The sequence below is a fragment of the Mus caroli genome, unplaced genomic scaffold, assembly GCF_978045245.1.
Source record: "Mus caroli unplaced genomic scaffold, Mus_caroli_1 scaffold_8, whole genome shotgun sequence".
NCBI lineage: Eukaryota > Metazoa > Chordata > Mammalia > Rodentia > Muridae > Mus > Mus caroli.
Genome location: NW_028227263.1, coordinates 80,071,773 through 80,094,109, shown reverse-complemented (window position 1 = coordinate 80,094,109; position 22,337 = coordinate 80,071,773). Strand labels below are relative to the sequence as shown.

The following is a 22,337-nucleotide window of genomic DNA, read 5'->3' as shown; positions in this document are numbered from 1 at the left end:
GTCTTCACCACGGGTGTACACTCCAGGAGCCCCCTAGACAGAAAGCAATTGGGTTCTTATTTCTATCATGAATGTTAACTGCTGGAAAGATTTGCAGCTGTGCTTTCTTTCCTAGAATATAGATTGTGGTACTTATCTTAAGCTTTTCTAACTCCAGCTCGTTAGAGAATTTCACTCTTCTAACAGCTAGTGTCTGTTCAAGTGGTACATTGTAAATCATTAATAAGTTGATAAATCTACCCATAAATCCTGAACATTTGTGAGTCTGTGTGCATGTTCTAGTGTGTATTGTTTCTTATTTATGTGTATCTGTGTGTGTGCCACAGTGTATCTGTGAAGGTTGGAGAACAATGTCAGGTATCCATCCTCACCTTCCATTTTGTTTGAGACAAGGACTCTGATAATTACCCACCACTGCCTAAGCCAGTCTGGCTGGCCCACACACTTCTGGGGACTCTTCTGTCTCCACCTCCCATCTTGACATAGAAACATAAAGACTAGTTAGTGTCTGTCTCTGACTTCAAGGAGGTCCTGAGAACCCAAACTCAGATGATGAGAGGCTTGGGCAGTTTTGACCACTGAGCATCTCCTCGGCCCTTGAACATCTTTTTTTGGTGTTTGTTGTTTGGGTTTTGAGACAGGGTCTTGTTACATAGCTTTGGCTGACCTGGAACTTGCTCTATAGATTAGGCTGGCCTTGAAGTCACAGAGCTCCGCCTGCATCTGCCTCCTGAGTGATAAAATTAAAGGCATTCTCCACCACATCCAGATGAACATCCATTTTAACTGAAATAGAATGAGCATGCCAGTCTTTGTCTAACCTAATACAATTATTTATTGGAGATGGTTTTTATTCTTTTAAAATGTATACCTAAAGGCCAACCCTGATGGTATCAAGGTCAAGGTCAGAATGGGTTTGGGGGCGGGGGGAGTGAAGAGATAGCCAGCACTCAGCCAGGGAGGAAAAGCTGGCTCCCTCAGATCTGGGTTACAGGGGTCCTCTGTCTCTCCCAGTGATTACACCACCCAGCTCCGTCCAGCAGGGGACGGTAGAGCTCTGTGTTTGCACCCTTGCTGTGTGGTGGCTTTGTCAAAGTCACTTACCTACCTCAAATCTACACTCACCATTGTTAGCTTTCTGTCTATTAAGTAAAGAGGATATTTCATATGTCCAGTCATCATGATGGAGAATATTAATGTTCATACGGACTGCTCAGTCCAACCTGCCCCTTAGTAAGCCCTTTAAACATCAATACTGTTAGTTATATTAAAGATGTCACATGTAAAACAAAATTGGACTTAAAGTAGTATTTTATTAATGTTTGAGTCACACACTTTTGAATCTCTATTATTAGATCTTGCGTAGCAGACAAACACCTGCATATCAACCTAGCACAGTCTTATTGGCAGGAAATCCACAGTCTGGGCTTTGACTCATTGTCAGAGCCAGCAGTTCTCAATTCTGCAAGACCAGAAGGTTTTACTAGCCTGAACTTTAATTCCTGGGTAATATCGAACCCTTCTAAACAGAAGTTTAAACAATACTGCAACGCCCCAGCTGTCATAAAAGCGGAACAATGAAAGACATTTCCAACAACTTTGTATATTTACAGGTGAAGTGTGTGTGTGTGTGTGTGTGTGTGTGTGTGTGTGTGTGTGATTATCCCTGAAAGCATAGGCCAACTGACAGATGCTTGTCCTGTGCACATTCTTTCATGGATGGGAAGGCAGAAGCACAGCTGACACAGGTGTGACACTGCTCAGATGTCACTGGTAGTTTTGCCATTAATATCTGATTTCAGGAATTGTGAACCCCTGAACACAACAGAATGTGATCTTATGACTGCATGCACAGTTGCGTTCTGGGGGAATTCAGCATAGTTACCTGTTCCTCTGTGTCTGCAGACCTTGACAAATGTGGGAGGGAGACAGCATCCCTTGAATGTATTTTCTTCTTATTCAAGGTTGAGTGTAGGAAAGACACTGCAGATTGGCCAAGAACCTGAGGTACTAGGTCGTATCCCCAGCAGAGTTTGAATACACACACACACACACACACACACACACACACACACACTATATATATATATATATATGCCATTGCCATAATCAAGTTATCTTATGTAATAAATGTATTGCCTGCCTGTATGTATGTGTGTTATGTACCCATGGAGGGCAGAAGAAGGCATCAGATTCTCTGGAACTGGCATTACAGATGGCCGTGAGCCCCTATGTGGGTGCTGGAAATTGAACCCTGGTTCTCTGCAAGAGCCACAAGTATTCTAAACTAAGGAGCCCATACTCCAGCCCTCAAATTTTTAGTCTTTAAAAATCTGCTTCTGACTTGTGCCGTGGTGTGCCCCTAGGGAGGTTGGTGTGTGGGCATGGAGGCTCCTATATAGCAGGAGTTAGCTTTCTACCCTCGACCTATGTGTGTCTACTCATGAGATGCTCCTCCTGCAGTGCTGTCACTCATGGCCCATTCTGTCCTTTGCCTAGAACGTCCAGGATGTGAGGAGTGACAACGAAGAGGAAGAGGAAGAGGAGGAGGAAGAGGAAGCAGAGAGCACCAAGGGCAAAGAGACAGAGTATTTGAAGAATGGCCTTGGGACCAACAGGCATCTCATTGCCAATGGTCAGCATGGCCGTTAGCTTGAAGCACAATGTGGCACCAGGACATTGGGAGGCCGGAACTGCTCCTCTATCCACTGCTGTGGACCCACAGAGACCCCATTTTGCCTTTTATTTTATTTTATTTTATTTTATTTTATTTTATTTTATTGAGATGGAGTCTCCTATGTTGCTCAAGGTGGCCCCCAACTCAGTCACCCTGACTGTGATAAAATGTTAAGAAGTGGAATACCCGTGGATTGGTCAGCAGTTAAGTCAGGCTGGCCAGAGTTCAGAGATTTCTCCAGGCAGGGTCAGTTCGTCAGTTGTTGTTGTGTTTCCCCCCATTCCAGAATTTGAAGCACTTGACTTTCTCAGGAACTCGTTTTCTCTGAACTTTTTTTTTTTTTTTTTAACTTACCACCTTGTACATGCTCCATGGTTTGACAAATGTCCAGGTTACCCACTTTCTCCAGGTGGTTGGCCACAGTAGCACCTCATCTTCCAAAAGTGTGTTTGCAGTGGCAAGAGAGCAGTTAGAGCCAAAGGAGAGGGCAGGCTGCCAGGGCTCCTGAGCCACCCTGGGCAGCCGAGGTGCTTCTCTGCACAGGGCCTCTGAAGGCATCTGCTCTACTACCTCAAAGAGTTAGAGTAAGGACTGGGTGAGTTGACAGGACTGCTCGTGTCCCCTGCAGGTGTTAGCGACCCCTCACTACACTAGAATTCCAGCTTTGACAAAAGAGACAACCTTGGCTGAACTTTATGTGAGAAGCTCCATTTTAAAAATGGCTCTTAATGTGTAAGATACCCGGAGGTACAAAGGCCCAGAAGTCTGTTTCTGTTTGTGACTATGTTATTACCAGGGATAATTCTCAGATGAGCCCAGAGCCTTCCTGGCAGGGTCCTAGAGTAGAGGGACGTGAGTTTTGGTGTCAAGCTGCCCTGTGCTGTCAGTCTCTATCCCCATCCTCAGGCTCACAGAGATGCCATGGGCTGAGAGGGTCACTTGGGGGCCACTGAGGAGCATGTAGGGGGGGATCCTGGAGAGGTTGCTCACTGAGCCATATTACCCAGGAAGCCAGCCCCAGGGTGCCATGCATGGGAGCTTCAAATTCTGAAGGAACTCTTAGAAGTGGAAAGAGGAAGCCATGCTGTGGGCTCAGGATCTAACACATTCTGACCACTGAGCAGTGAAGAACCCAGCAGGCCGCCAGGCACCCTAAGTCACAAAGGTCCTGTGCGCACTAAATGGTCTGAGAGTTTCAGTTTTTAATTTTTAAAATAGCATGTTTTTAAAACCTTCAGGCTAAGCAAATACAAGCAAGCAAACAAAAACTCTTCAGAATTCTGTTCCCAACAAAATACCTTGTTAAAGAATTGTAGGAAAAACAGAAAAAAAAACAAGCCTTAAATTAATATTTGTTTTTATGAGCACAGTACCGTGTGCATTATATCTGTAATGTGATCTCATATTTAAAATGTCTCTACTTACTCTAGGGCATAGTTGTTGGTTTATTGTTCTTCCTTTGGTAAAAGGTCTCACTAAAATTGTTTTATGTGTCTAGTTAATGAAGTATTTCCCCTTGATTTATTTTGGTTCTCTTTGACTACAGAACATTTTCTTGCTTACAGTGGAACATTGTTTATTGCTATACCGTCCAACTTCTTTTTCTGCTTTGACGGTGGAAGGTAAAACTGATATGCTCTCAAAATCCGAGCTCTCAAACAGCTGAAGCACTATACTGCAGAAGAAGAAGAGGTGTACTTTGTGGCAGCATTGGAGGCTGTTGTGACTGGGGAAGGTAACCCCCTTTCCTATAGCAAACAAGGGTTCAGTGCCATGCGAGGTGACTTTGTAAAGTTCTAAGCCATACTGACTTTCAATAAAACAAAAGGGAATCCCACAGTGTATGGTGACTGAGTCATTTTGGCACACATCCTATGGCCTCAGAGGGAGAAATTCAGATCTATACACATAATGTAAACAGAAACACACCAGTCTTCTAGAAGGGTCCTGCTGGAAAGCTGCAGAGAAGGGGGCCCGTGCAATCATTTATACTGAAGACCTTAGAGTTCCAGCTGGCAAAACCCTGACCTGACAGTGTAGACAGTGGGTTTCTGGGGCTTTTGAATGTCTGAGTCTAGGCATCTCAGATACATGAAGAGGAATATTTACCGTTGTGATTGTAAGATGAGCTTCCTGGCAGAGACAGCTAGCTGTTCTGGGGATGAAGATAGCACCTGTGCCCTGTGCAGAGACAGCACAGGTGTTAAGAGGCCTGGGCAGGGAGATGGCTCAGCAGGCAAGAACACTTGTGCTGTATAAGCATCAGGATCTGAGTTCAAATCCCAAGCAACCATGTAAAGAAAGGTTGGACATGGTGTAACTGGGCATGATTATAACTGGGCATGGCTGTGTATGCAGTACCTCCAGTGCTGGGACAGGGACAGAAACAAGAGGATTGCTGGGGCTGGCTGGACACCAGTGTAGCTTCAGGTGTAGTGAGAGACTCTGTCTCAAGGGAATAAGGTGGAGTAGGGTCAAACAGTACACTTGGTGCCTTTTATACTTACACATGCACATAACACACACACACACACACACACACACAGGAAGGAAAGAAGACAGAAAGCTGGTACATCTTAAAGGAATTTTTATGGTTCTGTTTTCCATATCTGCCATCAAAAGCTGAAGAAGATAAGTTGACATTCATCAGAATTACCCATCGAGCTTTTAAAAAATGTCTCTTTGCAGCACCGCCTGCTGTATTTTTCTTGACCCTCCTGGGATGAGGAATGAATCTGCACTTCAGCATAGCCCTGGGCCCTCCGAGAACAGTCTAGTGCCACTGGTCTTATTCCTGGTGAGAGTTTCATGCACTCAGAAGTGGGGCAAGGCAATGGTGCAGAGTTAGGGAGAGAGGGAAGGGAAAAGGAAGCCAACAGGGAGGCCAACAGCTTACACTGCAGCAGTGGCTGGGATGGTGGGCTTCAACAATTTGCCAGCAAGCACCAAGTGTAAAAATGAACGTCCAGATTAGAGGTTTTTGAAAACACCTCAACCACATGCTGCTTAGTAGACATGCAGTATAAATGTTGGTGGGGCAAGAAATGTTGAAAGCCAGTCCTCCTTAAGCAGGCCTGGAATCTCAGGTCCTTGAATGCCAAGATAGGAAGAGTGCAGGCTCAATTCAGGCTGCATGGAGACAGAGTGAGTACAGGGCCAGCCTGGCCAAAGTAGAAAGATCCTGTCTTAAAGCAGGGCTGGGAACACAGATCAGGGTGTTAGGGCATTTACTTGCACGAAGCCCTAGAATACAGTACACACACACACACACACACACACACACACACACACATGGGTGGGGGGAAGAGTGTCAAGAATTGAGAGAGTGCACACTACAACCCTAAAAGCTGCTATAGCTAATCTAATACCAGAGAGAAGTAAGGAAAACAGTAGGTAGGGAGAGGAGAGTTTAATAACAACAAAGGAGATGGATCTAATGGGATCCTGTTTAAAACCCACCTTACAGTAAAACCTGAAAGGTATGAAGAACATTTCACAGGATTAAACGGAGTAAGAAGTCATGAGCACAGTTGGCCGGCTTGAGAACCTCTCTTAGTGTCCAATAAACAAGACACAATTAGTAAGAGTGAAAGCTTTGAACAGTGAAATTAGCAAAACCCACCTGCCACATAGACAATACTGCACTCCATAATTGCAGAATACAAATTATTTTCAAGTGTACCTTAAACATTTTATCAAAATTAACCATATGGTGGGTCACAAACAAAATCTGCAAATATTTCAGTGTTTAAAGTCCTGGGCTGCAGTCAATGATCACAGACTGCAATTAAACTGGAAACCTGCAGCCCAAAGATAAACAGCAGTCTTCAGATCTTACTAACCTAAGAAACACCCGTCTAAAGAACAACTAGAATAAAGAAGATGCACCTTTGATTGTAGGTATTGACAAACTTGTTCTAAAACTGGTTTGTCAACGTCTGGTGGCCCTTGGAAAAGCTAAAGCAAATTTGACAACATTCAACTCGAAGGAATCCTCCCATCCAGAACTCAGGCTTAATTCACAGCTACCGTAATTCAGACTGTGGTCTTGGGGCTTGGGAGACATACAGGCCAGTGGACTAGAACACAGAAATCTCAGTTGGGAGTGTAGCTTGGTGGTAGAATGCTTGCTTAGCCTGTTTGAAGCTCCAGGGTTCATCCCCTAGCTGGAGGAGTATATGTGAGAGAGAGTGAACCCCAAAATACACCCACACGAGTGTGACCAACTGCTTTGCACATCTGCTTAACCAACTGAGTTTTTACAAAGTGCAAAGCTTAATCCAGTGGCACATGAACAATTTCAATGGTATGGGGTGGAGCAGCAGCAGACAGAGATGAGCCCTGGCCCAAACAGCATGCTATACAAAAAGCACCTAAAAATGGATGATGGGCTTAGATTTAAAATACAGAGCTACTCTGTTGCTTAGCTCATTACGGTCTGGTAAAATTCAGAACTTTAAACTTTTTGTGGTACTAGGGATTGGGCTATTACCCATGCTAGGGCAAGTGCTCTATCACTAAGCTACACCCCAGCTTAGCTAGGGTTTTACTGCTGTGAACAGACACCATGACTAAGGCAACTCATATAAGGACAACATTTGATTGGGGCTGGCTTGCAGGGTCAGAGGTTCAGTCCATTATCATCAAGGCAGGAACATGGCAGCATCCAGGCAGTTATGGTGCAGGAGGAGCAGAGAGTTCTACATCTTCATCTGAAGGCTGCTAGCAGAATCCTGGCTTCCAGGCAGCTAGGATAGGGTCTTAAAGCCCATATCCACAGTGACACACTTAGTCCAACAGGGCCACATTTGCTCCAGTAGGACCATACCTTCTAATAGTGTCACTCCCTGGGCCAAGCATATACAAACCATGACACCAGCCTTTGCCTTTTGGACAAAGGGTCTCATTATGTAGCCCAGGCTGGCCTTCAATTAATTTTCCTTATCTCGACTTACAGAGTGATAGAGATGACAAGATATGTGCCACTATGTTCAGCAAGACTATAAACTTTTGGGGAGGAGGGGAGGTTCCCTGGACTTCATTAAAATATTGTTTCTGCAAAGATACCTGTCGTAGGGTTAGTATTGCTGTGATAAAACAGTGTGACCAAAGTCCCTCTCTGCGTTAGCCAGACCCCAGAACTGGTGGTGTATGTTAAGGGACTGAAGTTTCAATGTGCTCACACACTGGCTTCCCTCGCTCACTGCCGCTGCTCTGTCCAGTAACCAGGACAGGCAGATAACCCAGCCTGTCTCTCAAAGTTCATACTGAGCAATCCTGAGTCCCCGTGAGGCAGTGCGAGACTGCTGTCTCGCTGTGTCCTACCGCCTGTTGCTTTTATTTTATTGCACAGTTTTTTAATCAATTAAATTTGCTCTTTGACATTTTCAGGCGTGTATATTAATGCATTCCAATTACCCTCACCCCACCCACTCTCATCTCTTGCTAGCCACACCCACAGCCTACTTCCACTCCTCCCTTACCCTCATTCACGACTCTCTGATTTGTTTTCATGGCTCACTGTGTTTTCCCAGAGATGACTTATACCTATGGGTTCAAAACTGCCCAATGGAGTCTGCAGGGCTCCCCAGTAGATGGAAACTAAAGACCACACCAGCTCCCCTTGTTCTGATTCAGTAGCCAGTAGTTCAGCTAGGAAGGATTCTCTTGAATCCATCAGTAGGTAGTAAGTAGATCAGCTAGGAGGGATAGGGCCCCACGAGTCCCTCCTCCATTCTCAACTGACTGACAGGCCTAGTCTTGCACAGACCCAGAGCAGACAACTGCCCATGGGTGGGGACGATTGTCATGGCTGAGTCAAGACCAGAACACGGCCTTCTACAGCTCTTTCCCCTTGTCTTCAAGCTCTTTCCTTTCTGACTCCTGTCCCTCCACATTCCCTGAGCCTTAGAGGTAGGGGTGGAGTCTCCTGAATGATCAACAGTCCCTTGCCCTCCACACTTTGAGCAGGCATGGGTTGTTGCGTTAACCGCAGTAAGTGAATTACAGAGAGGTTTCTCTGAGTAAGTGGAGTGGTCTCTGCCTATTAGTATAAACATAAATGTTTGCAAGGCAGTCTAATACCACGCCACAGATTTTACTGAGTAACAGCAGTAAGTTAACCGATAGGCACCGTGACCACACCAACCATGGGTGGGGTTTATGGGTTTTAGTGTGTCAGGAGTGGATTCTTTCAGATCCAATCAGAAAGCCTCTGGCCAAGTTGTCCAAACCTTGTTCTTGCCAATAAAACCACCAACCAGGTGAGTCTTGAACTCCTTTTAAGGAAGCGAGAGAAAGGGAGGGGGTGGACACAGGACAAAACCCACCGATTTTGATAAATAAAAGAACATGAGGCTACAAAACGGACAGACCTAGAGACACGCTGAAAGGCTCTACTGGGGCCACTCAAGAACTCACTTGTTCCCTGGCTCTTGTCTTTAGTGCATAGCAACTGCTGCAGGACTCAAGACAAAAGCCATGAGGTCTTGGGTCAGCATAGCTTTGGGCTGGGCATTCCTCTTAGGTCCCATTCCCACTTCAGTGGTAGGAAGATTCCCCCAAACTTGTTCCATACTGGCCTTCCTTATCTTCCTTGTTCACTTGGAATCCTTGGCAGGTATGGGCTTCTGGTCTCTCCAAGGATTTTGTCTCTAGAAAAGAGCAATATTTTACTAAAAGGACCTTGTGATAGACATGATTCTCTGGGCTGCGTCCCTGGGCAGATTCTGCATCAGTCCCTTTGGGCTGGAACAGACACGAAGCCAAGCGCTGTGCAGCCAGCACTGGCTGTGTGGCACCGGCATGGAGCTGGCATGCATCGCTGTTTGTGCTTAAGCTTTCTCTAAGTCTGCTGTTGTGGGGAGAAGAGAAAGCATCCAAAGAAAGCTGTGAAGCACTGTCCTGGGATATAAACCAGATCACAGAAGCTTCAGCTTGGTGCCCCTTGCCCAAGGATGCTGATATCTGTCAGGGTAAGACACCACTGGGGTTGGTGACCTGTGTGTTCATGAGCAGGGTCTTTAGCCTGAACCCAGCACAGTCAACCTCCAGAAACAGAAGGAGGTAGACAGCTAGAGTCAGGGCAGGGTACAGCACAGACCAGCCAGCCATGACAACCAAGCAGGCATGTCAATGCAAGGTGGTCAGAAAGGCAAACCTTGAGAAGGCCATTCCCATGGGCATGAGGACTTGCTTCCAAGGCTAATATACTAAAACCACAGTACACTTTCTTTTAATACATTCAAAATTACATGTATGTATAATGTGATCCATAGAATTTCCCCCAAATAATATATCATGTCTGTCATTGTGTGACAGAAGACTTGGAAGCTCTCAGGAAATGCCCAAAATGAAATTTCTGGACTTGGGCTACAGACTGGATACAGGACTGCAGCCAACCAGCTCATCTCTTTGAGCCTGTTCTGTATTTGTAACACTGGTTCCTTTGCGGGTAGGTAGGTTGCAAGGGTCCATACAATGATACAATTTGAGGCACCTTGGACATAAAAGAGTTCAGAAAGGTGGGCACGGCAGCACACACGTATAATCCCTGCACTTGTGGCATCAAGAGAGGAAGATTATGAACTTGAGGCTGGCCTGAGCTACACCGTAGAGGTTACAACATTAAGCTAAAGAAAGAGAGAGACCCTGTTTCAACCTTGATGCACCCCCATACCACCAAAAAAAATGTGACCAGAAACTATTGCCTTCACTTCCAAAAATGTATGTCAAAGATTATGTCACTTAACCTGAAAATTTAAGACCACACCGAGGGATAATCTTCAGACACCTGCTCGTTGCATTGATGGGTTTAAAATAGTTACCTAGGCTCGCTGTGCATCAGTGCATGGGGTTAAAATAGATAACACGGTGCACACCTTCTCTGCTGCCACTGAATGCAGTTGATAGAGATAATTAGAAGTGTACCTTATTTGTCAGGTTGTTAGAGTGCAGCTGGGGAGACGGGAAGCCCACTGGGTATTTCAGACACAGGAGGTTTAATGCAGGAGATTGCTTATGTGAGTATCAGAAAGCTAAGAAGGAAAACTACCGTACTTTGCCCAAGTATTCTAACTATAAGAAGTAAAGGTTTAAACATTGTACAGAATCTAAGTGGTTAGAAGATCTGGGGTGTAGCTCAGTGGAAGAATGCTTGCCCAGCGTGCATGAGACACTGAGTTCAATCCCCAGTACTCAACAAACGTAAGTGATTTGGGGGGGATAGGCCCTAGAGCATTAGTGCCCAGGTAGGTTCTGTACAGTGGCTCCTCAAACTAGAGGCCTGGACTTGGAAGCCTCTCTGAGAAGAGGGAACTCTGGCTGGTGGCCTCTCAGACATGGACTACGAAAAGTGGATACTAGAACCTTGGTCATGGAAGCTGGACAGTCAGGTGAAGGAATGCCCTTGTCAGGAGGCTAGTGGCCTTATAAAAGTGGCCACAGAACAACCCTCACGGTTTCTACCATCAGAGAACACAGCAAAAAGCTTCTGTCTGTGAACCAGGAAACCGGTCCTAACCAGACACAGACTGTCAGCACCCCGGCTCTGAACATCCAAGAATTAGAAAGAAATCCATATCCATGCACGTCTGCGGATTCGTTCACTCCCTAGCACAACAAATAAACCAACAATGGAGGCAACACGGAAGGTGGGTGCCTGAGGGACTTCTCCGGGATCGCCATGTTGCATGGTTTACATGTTAATTTCCTTGTGATTATTCATCTCATTTTTACCATGGCACATTTTGCCCATTTTCCCATGTGTCGGCCTCTCGAAAAGACCTTTTGAAGGATTTTTCTGGAGATAAAGTCTGGTCTCTAGGCTTTCTTAGTTTCCTGTTACAGAGTCTTGGCTCCACCCAGCACTTTCCCCCTCCTCCTCCCCCTCCCTCCCCCCCCCCAACCTCTCCAGCCCCTTCCCCCAGCTTCTGATCCCTAGGACAACCCAGCCAGTCCATCCACGTGCTCTCTTGATTCCTCCTTTGGTCTTCTTTGTCCTTTTGAGCAAAGCTCTTGATTCCTAGTCCCCTTTCTCCTCTCTTTTTTTCTTATCTCCCACCCCTCCCCCACGGGCTGGGCTAGTCTGCTGACCATGTTCAGTCTGGACTCTAACAGATGTCTCTGCCTGTTCTCTCCCTCATATCTACAACAAAAACCTCAACCTCAGCTTGGAGCGGTCCTGCCCTCATTATCATTCATCCAGTAGAGAGCTGATTGCTCCTTCCTCCTCCTAGGAATTAGGTCGGCATATGGTGAGAGATCGGCTACTCTAAGAAAGTTCCCTTGCCTGCTGGCCTCTGCATTTCCAGCTGGAATAGTGTCCTCGTCTCATCGGGAGCCACATTTTAAGACAGTTGTTCAGCTCCTGGGAGGGGACTCTCACCTGAGTTCTGTCTGTACCACACAGCTTCCCTTCCTGTCTACCCATCTAAGGACCAGATACAATAGAAAGCCCACTCTTATCTGGAGACCCTCATTTTTTTTCTCACCACCAAAGACAACTTGGGAATTTTATAGAAAGAAAGCACTGCCGCAAGTCTATTTGGGAGCTGGCAAAGAGCCAAATTCCATCTTAGAGCAGGAACTTGGCCTGCGTCCACAGCATTTTGCCAAACTCCCCTTTATCAAGGTATGATTGACACACAAAATGCTGTGTGTATTTACTGTATATAACTGAGTGGTCACTCCTCTCATTTTTAACTCAAGGAGATATTTTATTGGGAAATTCCAGTTATTGTGGCTTATGAAGTCAGGAGAGTTCTAGTTTAGTCAGAAGACAAGGCCATCTGTGACAAGACAGCTTCAGGAAGCATAGAGTTAACCTTGGGGACACTGCGGGGGGCGGGGGGTGGTGTGTGTGGTGGTGGTGGTGGTGGTGGTGGTGGTGGTAATGATGGTGGTGGTGCTCTGTAGATGAGAGCATTTGCTGTGACAGTCACTGTTGCAAATCTTGAGCCCTCACGTATTAGCCAGCTACACCTTCAGCATGCAGCTATAACCCAGGGAAGAGAAAGGTGGGTCCTGGGAGGTGGCTGGCCAGTCAGCGATGTAGAAATAGTAACCTTCATGCTCAGGGAGAGACCCTGTCTCAAAAACTAAGGTGGAGCCAGGTGATGGTGGCCCTGAGCCTTTAGTCCCAACACTTGGCAGGCAGACCTTGAGTTCGAGGTCAGCCTGGTCTACAGAGTGAGCTCCAGGACAGCCAAGACTACACAGAAAAACCCTGTCTCAAAAAATAAGGTGGAGAGAGATAGAGTGAGACACCCAATGCCCTTCTCTGACCTCCACAGGTATGCACACACCTGCATGCACACAGCCAAAAGCCAAAACAAACAAAACCAAACAAACAAACAAACAAACATTCCAAAGGAAGTTAGCACAGCTGCTAACCACGCACAAGATAATCACCAAAATGAAATATTCAGAGGATGAAAACAGGACCAAGCAAGGCAAAAATCTGATGCTGAATGGAAAACTTGAAAGATTATAAGACAAAGATGAGGAACGTTCCTGAAAAGTAGGCCAAGAAGACAGAGATTGGAAACTGGGTAGAACAGTTTTAAAACTTGTATCAGGCCTGGTGATTGACTCTGCTCTCAGCATCTGGAGGTGGAGGCAGAAGAGTCCTCAGCAGTTGGAAGACAGCTTGGGCTACATGGCAAGTTGTAGAGCAAACCTGGGCAAAAGTATGAGCTGTGCCTCAAAAAATAGTAACAAAAAAATAAAACAAAAATGAACGATTTAAGACTTTCAATATTACTGTTTTTAAGGTGCCTCAGCAGGTTAAAGTGATATAAGTCTAATGATCTCAATAAGATCTACAAACTTATGTAAAAAGGCTGGTTGCAAAGGCATAAATCTTTGGGCTGGAGGGAGCAGGGGCTGAGCGAGCAGGGCAGACCAGAGCGAGCAGAGGTCCTAAAATTCAATTCCCAACAACCACATGAAGGCTCACAACCATCTGTACAACTACAGTGTACTCACATACATAAAATAAATAAATAAATCTTTTTTTTGTAAAAAGGCACACATCTGTAACTATGGCTCAGCAGGAGAGCTCTCAGGGAGCAAATGGGCCACATAGCTTAGAGCTTAGAGCAATGCGTACAGTAGCACTTGGGGGGATGGATGGCTTAGTGGGTAGAAGCAGTTACCATGCAAGCATGCAGACCAGAGACTGAGTCCTCAGAACTCATGGGGATGCTGCATAATTTGAGAGGCTGTAATTTCGGCGCTCTTTTGAGGAGATGGGGCCCAAAGACTATCAAGTGAATCTGGAAGCTCAAGGACCAGTTAACCTGGAGAATGCCCAGAAAAATAACAGAGATGCTGTCTCAAACAAGGTGGAATCAAAGACTAACAGCTGAGGTGGGTCTCTGATTCTACACGCATGCACATGTCTGTCTGCATTCATGTACATGAAATCACACACAGACACTCATGCATACACACACATGCACACACATGCACACACCCATTCATGCATGTACACAAGCAGGGAAACAAAGAGCGAACATTAGGAAGAAAAGAGAACCCACAGGCCTGGACTTCTGGTGAAGTTGTAAAGTGCTCCCAAGACCATCAGCTCCACCCTGCTTAGCATGCAAGCTAAGCTAGAAAACTGTGGCTTTAAAAGCTTATTAGATGGGCGGGGGAGATAGTTCACCATGCAAAAGCACTTTATGTGAAAGCCTGAAGACTCAAGTTCAACTCCTACTGGGGAAGGAGAGAACCAAGCTTAAAATTTGGGAGCTTTCAGCAACAGATTTATGTCAGAGCAGGGAATCAAGAGTCAGAACCACGAAAAATAAGTAACAAATCTGAAGATGACAAGTCAATTTAGTTGAAAGAGAAATTTTTTCCATCCCCTTGCCTCTCTCTTTTTCTTTTACTCTTCCCATCTCGGTCTCTCCCCCTTTTTTTCTTTCTTTTGTCTTAGTCTTTCCTATTTTTTGAGGTTTCAGGAACTGGACAGCTCTATGGGGTGGGGAGGAAGACCCTCAACTATGTCTTTTGCCAGACAAAAATTAATTGGAAAGGAATTATAGACCAAAATGCAAAGGCCAAAATAGTAAAGCTCCAGTGAAACATAGGGACTAGGCTTGGCCTTGTTCACTGCCGGTGGGACTACAAGATATTATGGCTTCTTTGGAAGACAGTTTGACAGCTTCTCGTGAAATAAAACATGTTCTTATCATATAGTGCAGCCATGGAACTCATCAGCACATTCACAGAAGTTAAATCACATATCCACATTAAAGGGAGCGCACGACTAGTGCTAGCAGCCTTCTTCCTAACTGCCAATCCTTGGAAGCAACCCGGACGTTCCTCAATAGGTGGATGGATACATAAACAGTGGAACTCCCTGACCACAGGTATCTTTCTGCACCGTGAAGAAACAAGCTCTCAGGCCCAGGGACCTAGAGGGACTTTAAACATGTGTTAGTAAGTATTAGAAACCAATCTCCAAAGGCAATATAGTCTATGTGATTCTGACCATAGAACATTCTGGAAAAGGAAAGCTGTGGAGGGAGAGAGAAGGTCGGCGGCTGCTAGGGTGTGAGGAGGGAAGAGTGTGCAACACGAACAAAGTGTCTTGAGGGCAGCAAGGCTCCTCAGCCTGACACTGAACAGTGGTGACATGTATAGCCCTGTGTATTTGCCCCAACCATACATGAGGAGAATGTCCTGCTCAAAGGCAATGGCTTGCCAGTGCATGCTTGAGTGCTGTAACACACGTACTTGCTTTTGTATGTAGGATGTTGAGTGTGTGTGTGTGTGAAAAGATACACAAGAATCTACTTTTTTTTTCCAGTTTTGCTCTAATTTGAACTGCTCAAGAGAGAAAGTCTACTGAAATATGAGAAGGAAGGTCAAAAACCATTTTAGAATTCAACAATATATTGATGAGAATAGACATGGAGAAGGAAAATATGGGCACACGGCTGCCTAAGTCCAGGTAGGTGTGCCTCTTGGTAGAGAAAGAGATGCAGACTTGAGGGAGCATGGAGTGCTCCCTCTAACAGAGAAGAACTATGCTATAACTTAGCCTGGGCAAGGTTCATGGGAATTTTTTTTTATTTAAGTTTGGTACACATGTGTAAAGTATGTGCACCTGTGTATGGAGGCATCTTCCTCCTTAGTCATTCCTCATCTTATTTTTAAGAACAAGATCCATCACTGACCATGGAACCTTGAGCTCTCTGTCTCAGCTGGACTGGCCAGCAAGCCTCAGAACTCATGTGAAAGCTGTACAGTTTGAGAGGCTGTAACTGCGGTGCTCTTATGAGGAGATGGGGCCCAAAGACTATCAAGTGAATCTGGAAGCTCAAGGGCCAGCTAACCTGGAGAACGCAGCAGAAAAATAACAGAGATGCTGTCTCAAACAAGGTAGAACCAAAGACTAACAGCTGAGGTGGGTCTCTGATTCTACATGCATGCACATGTCTGTCTGCATTCATGTACATGAAATCACACACAGACACTCATGCACACACACATATGCACACACCCACTCATGCATGCAGGGAAACAAAGAGAGAACATTAGGAAGGAAAGAGAACCTACAGGCCTTGACTTCTGGTGAAGTTGTGAAGTGCTCCCAAGACCATCAGCTCCACCCTGCTTAGCATGCAAGCTAAGCTAGAAAACTGTGGCTTTAAAAGCTCATTAGATGGGCGGGGGAGATAGTTCACCATGCAAAAGCACTTTATGTGAAAGCCCGAAGACTCAAGTTCAACTCCTACTGGGGAAGGAGAGAACCAAGCTTGAAATTTGGGAGCAAGCAAGGCCATGGAACTGCCTGCCTCTGCCTCCTCTGCCTCTGCCTCTGCCTCTGCCTCTGCCTCTGCCTCTGCCTCTGCCTCTGCCTCTGCCTCTGCCTCTGCCTCTGCCTCTGCCTCTGCCTCTGCCTCTGCCTCTGCCTCTGCCTCTGCCTCTGCCTCTGCCTCTGCCTCTGCCTCTGCCTCTGCCTCTGCCTCTGCCTCTGCCTCTGCCTCTGCCTCTGCCTCTGCCTCTGCCTCTGCCTCTGCCTCTGCCTCTGCCTCTGCCTCTGCCTCTGCCTCCAGTAGTGAAATTACAGACACAGCATGCCAGCTTTTTTCAGTTTTACATGAGTGCTGGAGATCGGGACTCCTTCTTGCACGTTGAGCACTTTATAGACTAAGCCCTCACCCTGGTCCCTTACTTTACTATTTCTCATGATAAATATACTGATTATATGTCAATTATACCTTTTCATTTTATTATTCTTAAAGTGCTTATATCCTTTTCATGCTCTTATGTTTTATGTGCTCTTACAAATTTTAAAGATTAAAGTAGACAATCCTGAGGGAGCCAGGAGTTTACAGTCAGAACAATCTAAGCTCTGACGTCCAGTATCTCAGGTCTGGGCAGATTCACCCAAGCCACGGGAATTCTTCTTTGTCCTGACAAATTAGGCATCAGTAAAGGTCACACAAACAGCATGGCTGAACAGAAGCTGCTTGGAGCTTGGGGCCCCGGCATGTGGGAAACAGTGGCAGGAAAGGCGAACTCCTTGTACATTTCAGGGGAATGAGAGGCATGTGACAGTGGCTGGCCAGCAGTTCTGGTGAGCTCCTGATTCTATTGAGTGAACCATAACGACTATCTCATTTGGTTAATCGATAAAAAGTAAGTCTAGAGCAATTCAATGACTTAAGTCAAACACTAGGCACCCCGAAGCAGAGGGGACTCGGGAAGATGTCTGGTCCTGGGATCCCCTCAGGAGAGGCAGCTGCAGCAGGCACTATTTCTGTTCTGTAATGGGTACTCACCCACCTCTTGTGTGCAGGAGCAGTCCAGGCTTGGGATCAATGTGTGTGTGTATGTGTGTGTGTGTGTGTGTGTGTGTGTGCACTCACGCGCGTGCCCATGTAAGGAGTGGACAAGAGGAAAGCGTTCAGTCAGTGAGCATAGGAGAGGTGACAGGCATAAGTGGAGAACTCCGTAGGAGCCCAGCCCAACACGTCCTAGCTTCCCAAGTCCTTTCTGTGCCCTTTATTGTTCTAGCCTCCTTCCTTCCATAACTGCAATGTGCCCGTGACTCTATCCACATGAAAACCTCTGGGAAGTGCCTGCTTGCCCATGTGCTTGGACCCTTGCTTTGGGAACTGTTTTTCCGCAGATTGTTATTTCTATACGTAAAGGGATGAGACCTTTAGATGCCTCTGGAATGACCCCAGAACCAGCCAAGTCCAAGTGCTGTTCAGCCTCCTCACAACTCCTCACTTCCCACCGGGAGACCCCAACAATCCAGCTACTAGCCTCACAAAGGAAAAGCCTTTGTGGTGAGATCCAGATGGGTGCACTTGTGCTGTGGGATGTGGGTGTTTGTACAGAAAGGACTCAGCCACCTCAGTTGGTCCCTGTGGATGGACCCTGGCAGAGTGTTTGGGCACCTATCACACAGCTTAGGACACAGGGAAGGTCATAAGGGATGCTGACACGGTGCATTTGACACACTGCACGCTGGTCCAGGTCTCTGAGGGAGTGGCTTCAAAGACAGAGCCTAGCTTCCAGCCCTGCCTTTAGGATACATCTGTAATCTAGCAAAAGCACCGCACAGCACCTGGGGGCTTGTCCCGGGCCTACACTTGGCCCAGTTCTCACCCAGGTGTTCTGTCTGCAAGGGTCTCTGGGAGAAACACAGAGGTGAAGGGGACCATGGAATCAAGCCCGAAGAACAAAAGAGAGTCAAAGTGATGGGCTTCCCCACTTTTATTCTTGGCAAGCTTCCTTCTGGAGGCTCCAGGGAAGGAGAATTTGATAGCCATGTAACTTCACCCTCAGATAGCCCCAGAGTAAGTCGGGCTCACAGCCAAGCCCTCTGGGAGGGAAACTGCCAGCAATATCTTCAAAATCCATTTGTCTTCTCTTCTTGTGGTCCCCCTTCTTTACCCACTTCTGTGCCCCCACCTTTGGCACCCTGTCCCCCAGGATCTTAGCTGGTCAGATCTGGTTTCATCCGCTCTGCCAGTTCCAGCCACAGAACCATACCAAGGCTCTCCTTTGTTCTTTCCTTTTTCTCTTAATCCCCCACCTTCCGCTCCTTAAGAGAGGATGCCGATCAGCTACATATTTGGTACCCACAGCTCCATCAACCTGCCATCTTTATACTATTGCTTTGAACTTTAATGGCATAAGAGTATTGGATCAAATTTGTATCTCACTGTTTGAATTTTCAAGTTCAACTCTGTTTTCAAAACTGTTTTATAGGGATATAAAACTGCACATGTTTCAAGTTCACGACTGGTTATGGCACATGTAAGCACCCCTCAAACTATCACCACGATTTTCAATGGACATTCTTAACACCCCTAAAGTTTCCTCCTGCCCTCCAGCATCCTTCCTCTGTGTATCACCACTACCAAATTCACTTGTATTCTCTAAAATTCTATATAAATTAACCCATACACAATGTGCCTTTTTTAGTGTGGCTTTCTCCAGTTAATAATCATTTTGAGATTAATTTATATTGTGGCAGGCATTAACAGTTCATCCATCTTTGTAAGCAACTAGAGTGACCCATTGGCTATGGTCTTTCTACACTCTGTTCATCTGTTCACATGTTGATTGACACCTGGGATATTTCCAGTTTGGGATTCTTACAATAACATTGCATGCCATCAATCCTTCACAATTCTTAATGTGGGTATACAGGTTTGTATAAGAGCAGAAAATAGCAGTGTAGGTGTGTGCTTAATTTTTAAAGAAACTGTCAAGGGCTGTGGCTATAGTTTAGTTGGTAGAGTATTCGCCTAGCATGCTAGAACTCCTGGGTTTGGTCCAGCACACATCGAAAAGCATGAGTTTGCCTGTAAAGCCAGCACGCAGGAAGTAAAGGTGGGAGCGTCAGAAGTTGAAGGTCATCTTCAGCCACGCAGCAGGCTCAGTGTTGAGACCAGACTGATATACATGAGACCTGGCCTCAAAAACAAATGAATAAGCAAGTAGTGAAAATAGTCAAAATGCTTTCTAAAGCAGCTGGGCTGTACTGTTTCACAGTCTTACCATTGGTGCCTATAAGTTCTGGTTCCACTGACTCCCTCCAGTCCTCGGTTGCTGTTCTGTCTGTTTTTAACCCTTTCTAGTAGGTATGCAATAGTCATTTTGTTGTGGTTCCTTTGCATATGACCAAAGACAAACAACCGTTTTGCTCATTTGAAAACTTTGACCATCTTTATAAATCTTATTTCCTAGTTGTCTTCTTTGGTAAGAAGTCTGAGTTTTGCTCATTTTAAAAGAACTGGGTGTATTTCCTTGCATATTGTATTTTATTGTGATGAAATTTTCGTAACCAAGAAGTCACCATTTTAGCATCTTAAGTGTATGACTCATAGCATCAAATGCATTAGCAATGTTGCACAGCCAGCGCCATTATCATTTCCAAACCTTACCAGCATCCTACATGGATGCTCTATGCTTATTAAGTAACACCTCTTGCTCCTCAGCTTCTGGCAATCTCTGTCTTATACATTGAACCATATGGTAACTTTATATTTAATTTTTGAGACATTTCTCAATACTTCAAAAGAGATTGCCCAGTGTTACTTTCCCACTGTGAATGGTCAGATTCCAGTCTCTTCATTCCCTCACTGACTATTGGTTTTAGAACATAAGACAAACAGCACGTAATAAACAGCCTCTCTCTGCTCAGTTGAGCTCAGCAGAGCTCTGATATTAGCAACTAAGTGTATTTGTTAGACACAGTCTAGTTACAGAGAGTTGGTCACAGTTTCTCTGTGAGTTGTGTCTTTCAAAGCATCCTCCATCGTGGAAGAACACTTTGAGCAGCATACATACAAGAGCAGAGACACCATTGGGCTGCTGATCATCTGGCAAACGTTTATTAGTGTTCCTATGCATCAGCAATGCCTGCGGTGCTGCGTACAGACATACACATTAGCAAGGTGGGGTTATCTAAACAACGGAGGCCTTCCATGTCCCACTGCTTTCTCGCTTACAGAGGACTATTTAACATCTGGCCCCTACTCATTGTTGTTGTTTTTAATCCAACCTCCATGAACTTGCCAAACTAAAACAGCTCCAGACAAGAAAGAATGACAAACAATGAACGGAGAGGGGCATGGGTTCGAAGCTTGCTTAGCACATTTGACAGCTGGAGTGTTGTTGGGGTAGTCAGCAGAGAAGACTGCTCACACGTGGGTTTAAGCCAATAGAAAGTCTATTAGCAAGGTGGCAATTACACAGCATGATCAGGATCTCAGTGTAGTCCTGAGCCTTCTTCAGGGTGAGCTTTTGAGCATAAAATCCATGTCCTGGGTTGATATACGGTTAACGAGAACAGTTAGCCAGAGGCAGAGCTACAGAAACCAAAGAGCAAGGTTAGTAGTCCATTTAGAGACTTTCCTATAACTATGGTTGTTATGGGCCTCTGGTTTGGTTTTGGAGGGTGATGCTGAGTTTTACAGCTTAAACGGTATCTCCATCCTGGAGTCAGTTGTGCTAATATCTGGGGCCCTGTTACAGGAGGAGTCTTCGAAACATCTGACTTAATCAATCACTTTTCTTCTTTTATTCATATATTCAGTACCTCTAACAAAGTGCTAATGTTATGTCAGGTATCTTGCAGACCCTTGTTTTTATTTTCAAGAGTAGTCCAAATGATTAGAAGTTCACCTTCCAAGGGGAGGCAGTATAGCTTAGCTCCTTGATTTACAGAGAAGAAACTGAACAACTCTCAGAAGAAAAACATTCCTGGGCTGTCAGTATAGCTAGCTGCTGTCTGACCACACACACACACACACACACACACACACACAGGGCTAAGGCTTGTTCTTTTCTTCCTGTTTCCCATGACATGGTTGAGGTCACAGTCAAATTCTCATGGTCAAGTGAGGCAAAGCCCTACTCACTCATAGCCACCAACTGAGCCTGACCCATGCTGCCGGTCACCCGAGGGTGCCAACCAGTGAGTGACAGCCACTAGATCAGAGACTGGCTCGGCAGCACATTCTGTGATATGCCTTTGTGGAGAGCTGCAGACAGCGTACCAGGACAGGGGCACCAAACTTAGGGAAACTCACCAGTGTTTACCTCGTCTCTGGATGCTTTCTGGTAATTCAGCCCTGTGATGAAGTCTGGATCCTGTGATGAGGGGTGAGTAGGGGCCTTTTTGAAAACAAGCAAGCAAACAGACAAAAAGGGAGAGATGGGGAGCCATCTGTGACTGCTGTGGTATCCCTGTGCTCAGTTGGTCCTGCTTTCTGTAGGACAATTTTAAAGAAGCCAATGAGATTACCCGTAGGGGTCCGCTAGGGATAATATCTGGCTAGATTCTGCTGGAAAATTGAACACTCATTCTGTTCCTGAAAGGCTGGGTTCAAGCCTCTCAACTCTCCAGGGTCCTGCGATGCAAAGCGCAGCTAATATACCTCCCTAAACACACCTGACCTAAAGTCAGGATCACAGACACAAGGCACGGCTCTGACAGAAACTTAACTGTCCAATTTAAGCAAGCTCCTTACATTTTCTTCTTCCCAGTTTCCCAGTCTTCAGGGGAGTGTTATCATGCTCTCACCTTCCTGGCTTCTGTGAAAGTATAGACTGCAAGAAGTCTGCGGGGTGTGGACAAACACCATAAATATAGAAGTCAGGCATGAATTCAGGTGTGCTA

General features: G+C 45.7%; 1 protein-coding gene across 2 annotated transcripts in view; it reads left to right on the top strand.

Annotated features, from left to right (window-relative positions):
* The window catches only part of Cers3 (ceramide synthase 3), a 101,583-nt gene extending 97,076 nt beyond the window's left edge, over positions 1–4,507 (top strand). For both annotated transcript variants that reach the window (XM_085841662.1, XM_029479087.2), the window contains exon 11: positions 2,500–4,507. In XM_085841662.1, the coding sequence (XP_085697788.1) occupies positions 2,500–2,652 (153 nt within the window). In that variant the 3' untranslated portion in view covers positions 2,653–4,507. The remainder of the gene's footprint in view (positions 1–2,499) is intronic.
* The last annotated feature ends 17,830 nt before the right edge of the window (positions 4,508–22,337 follow it).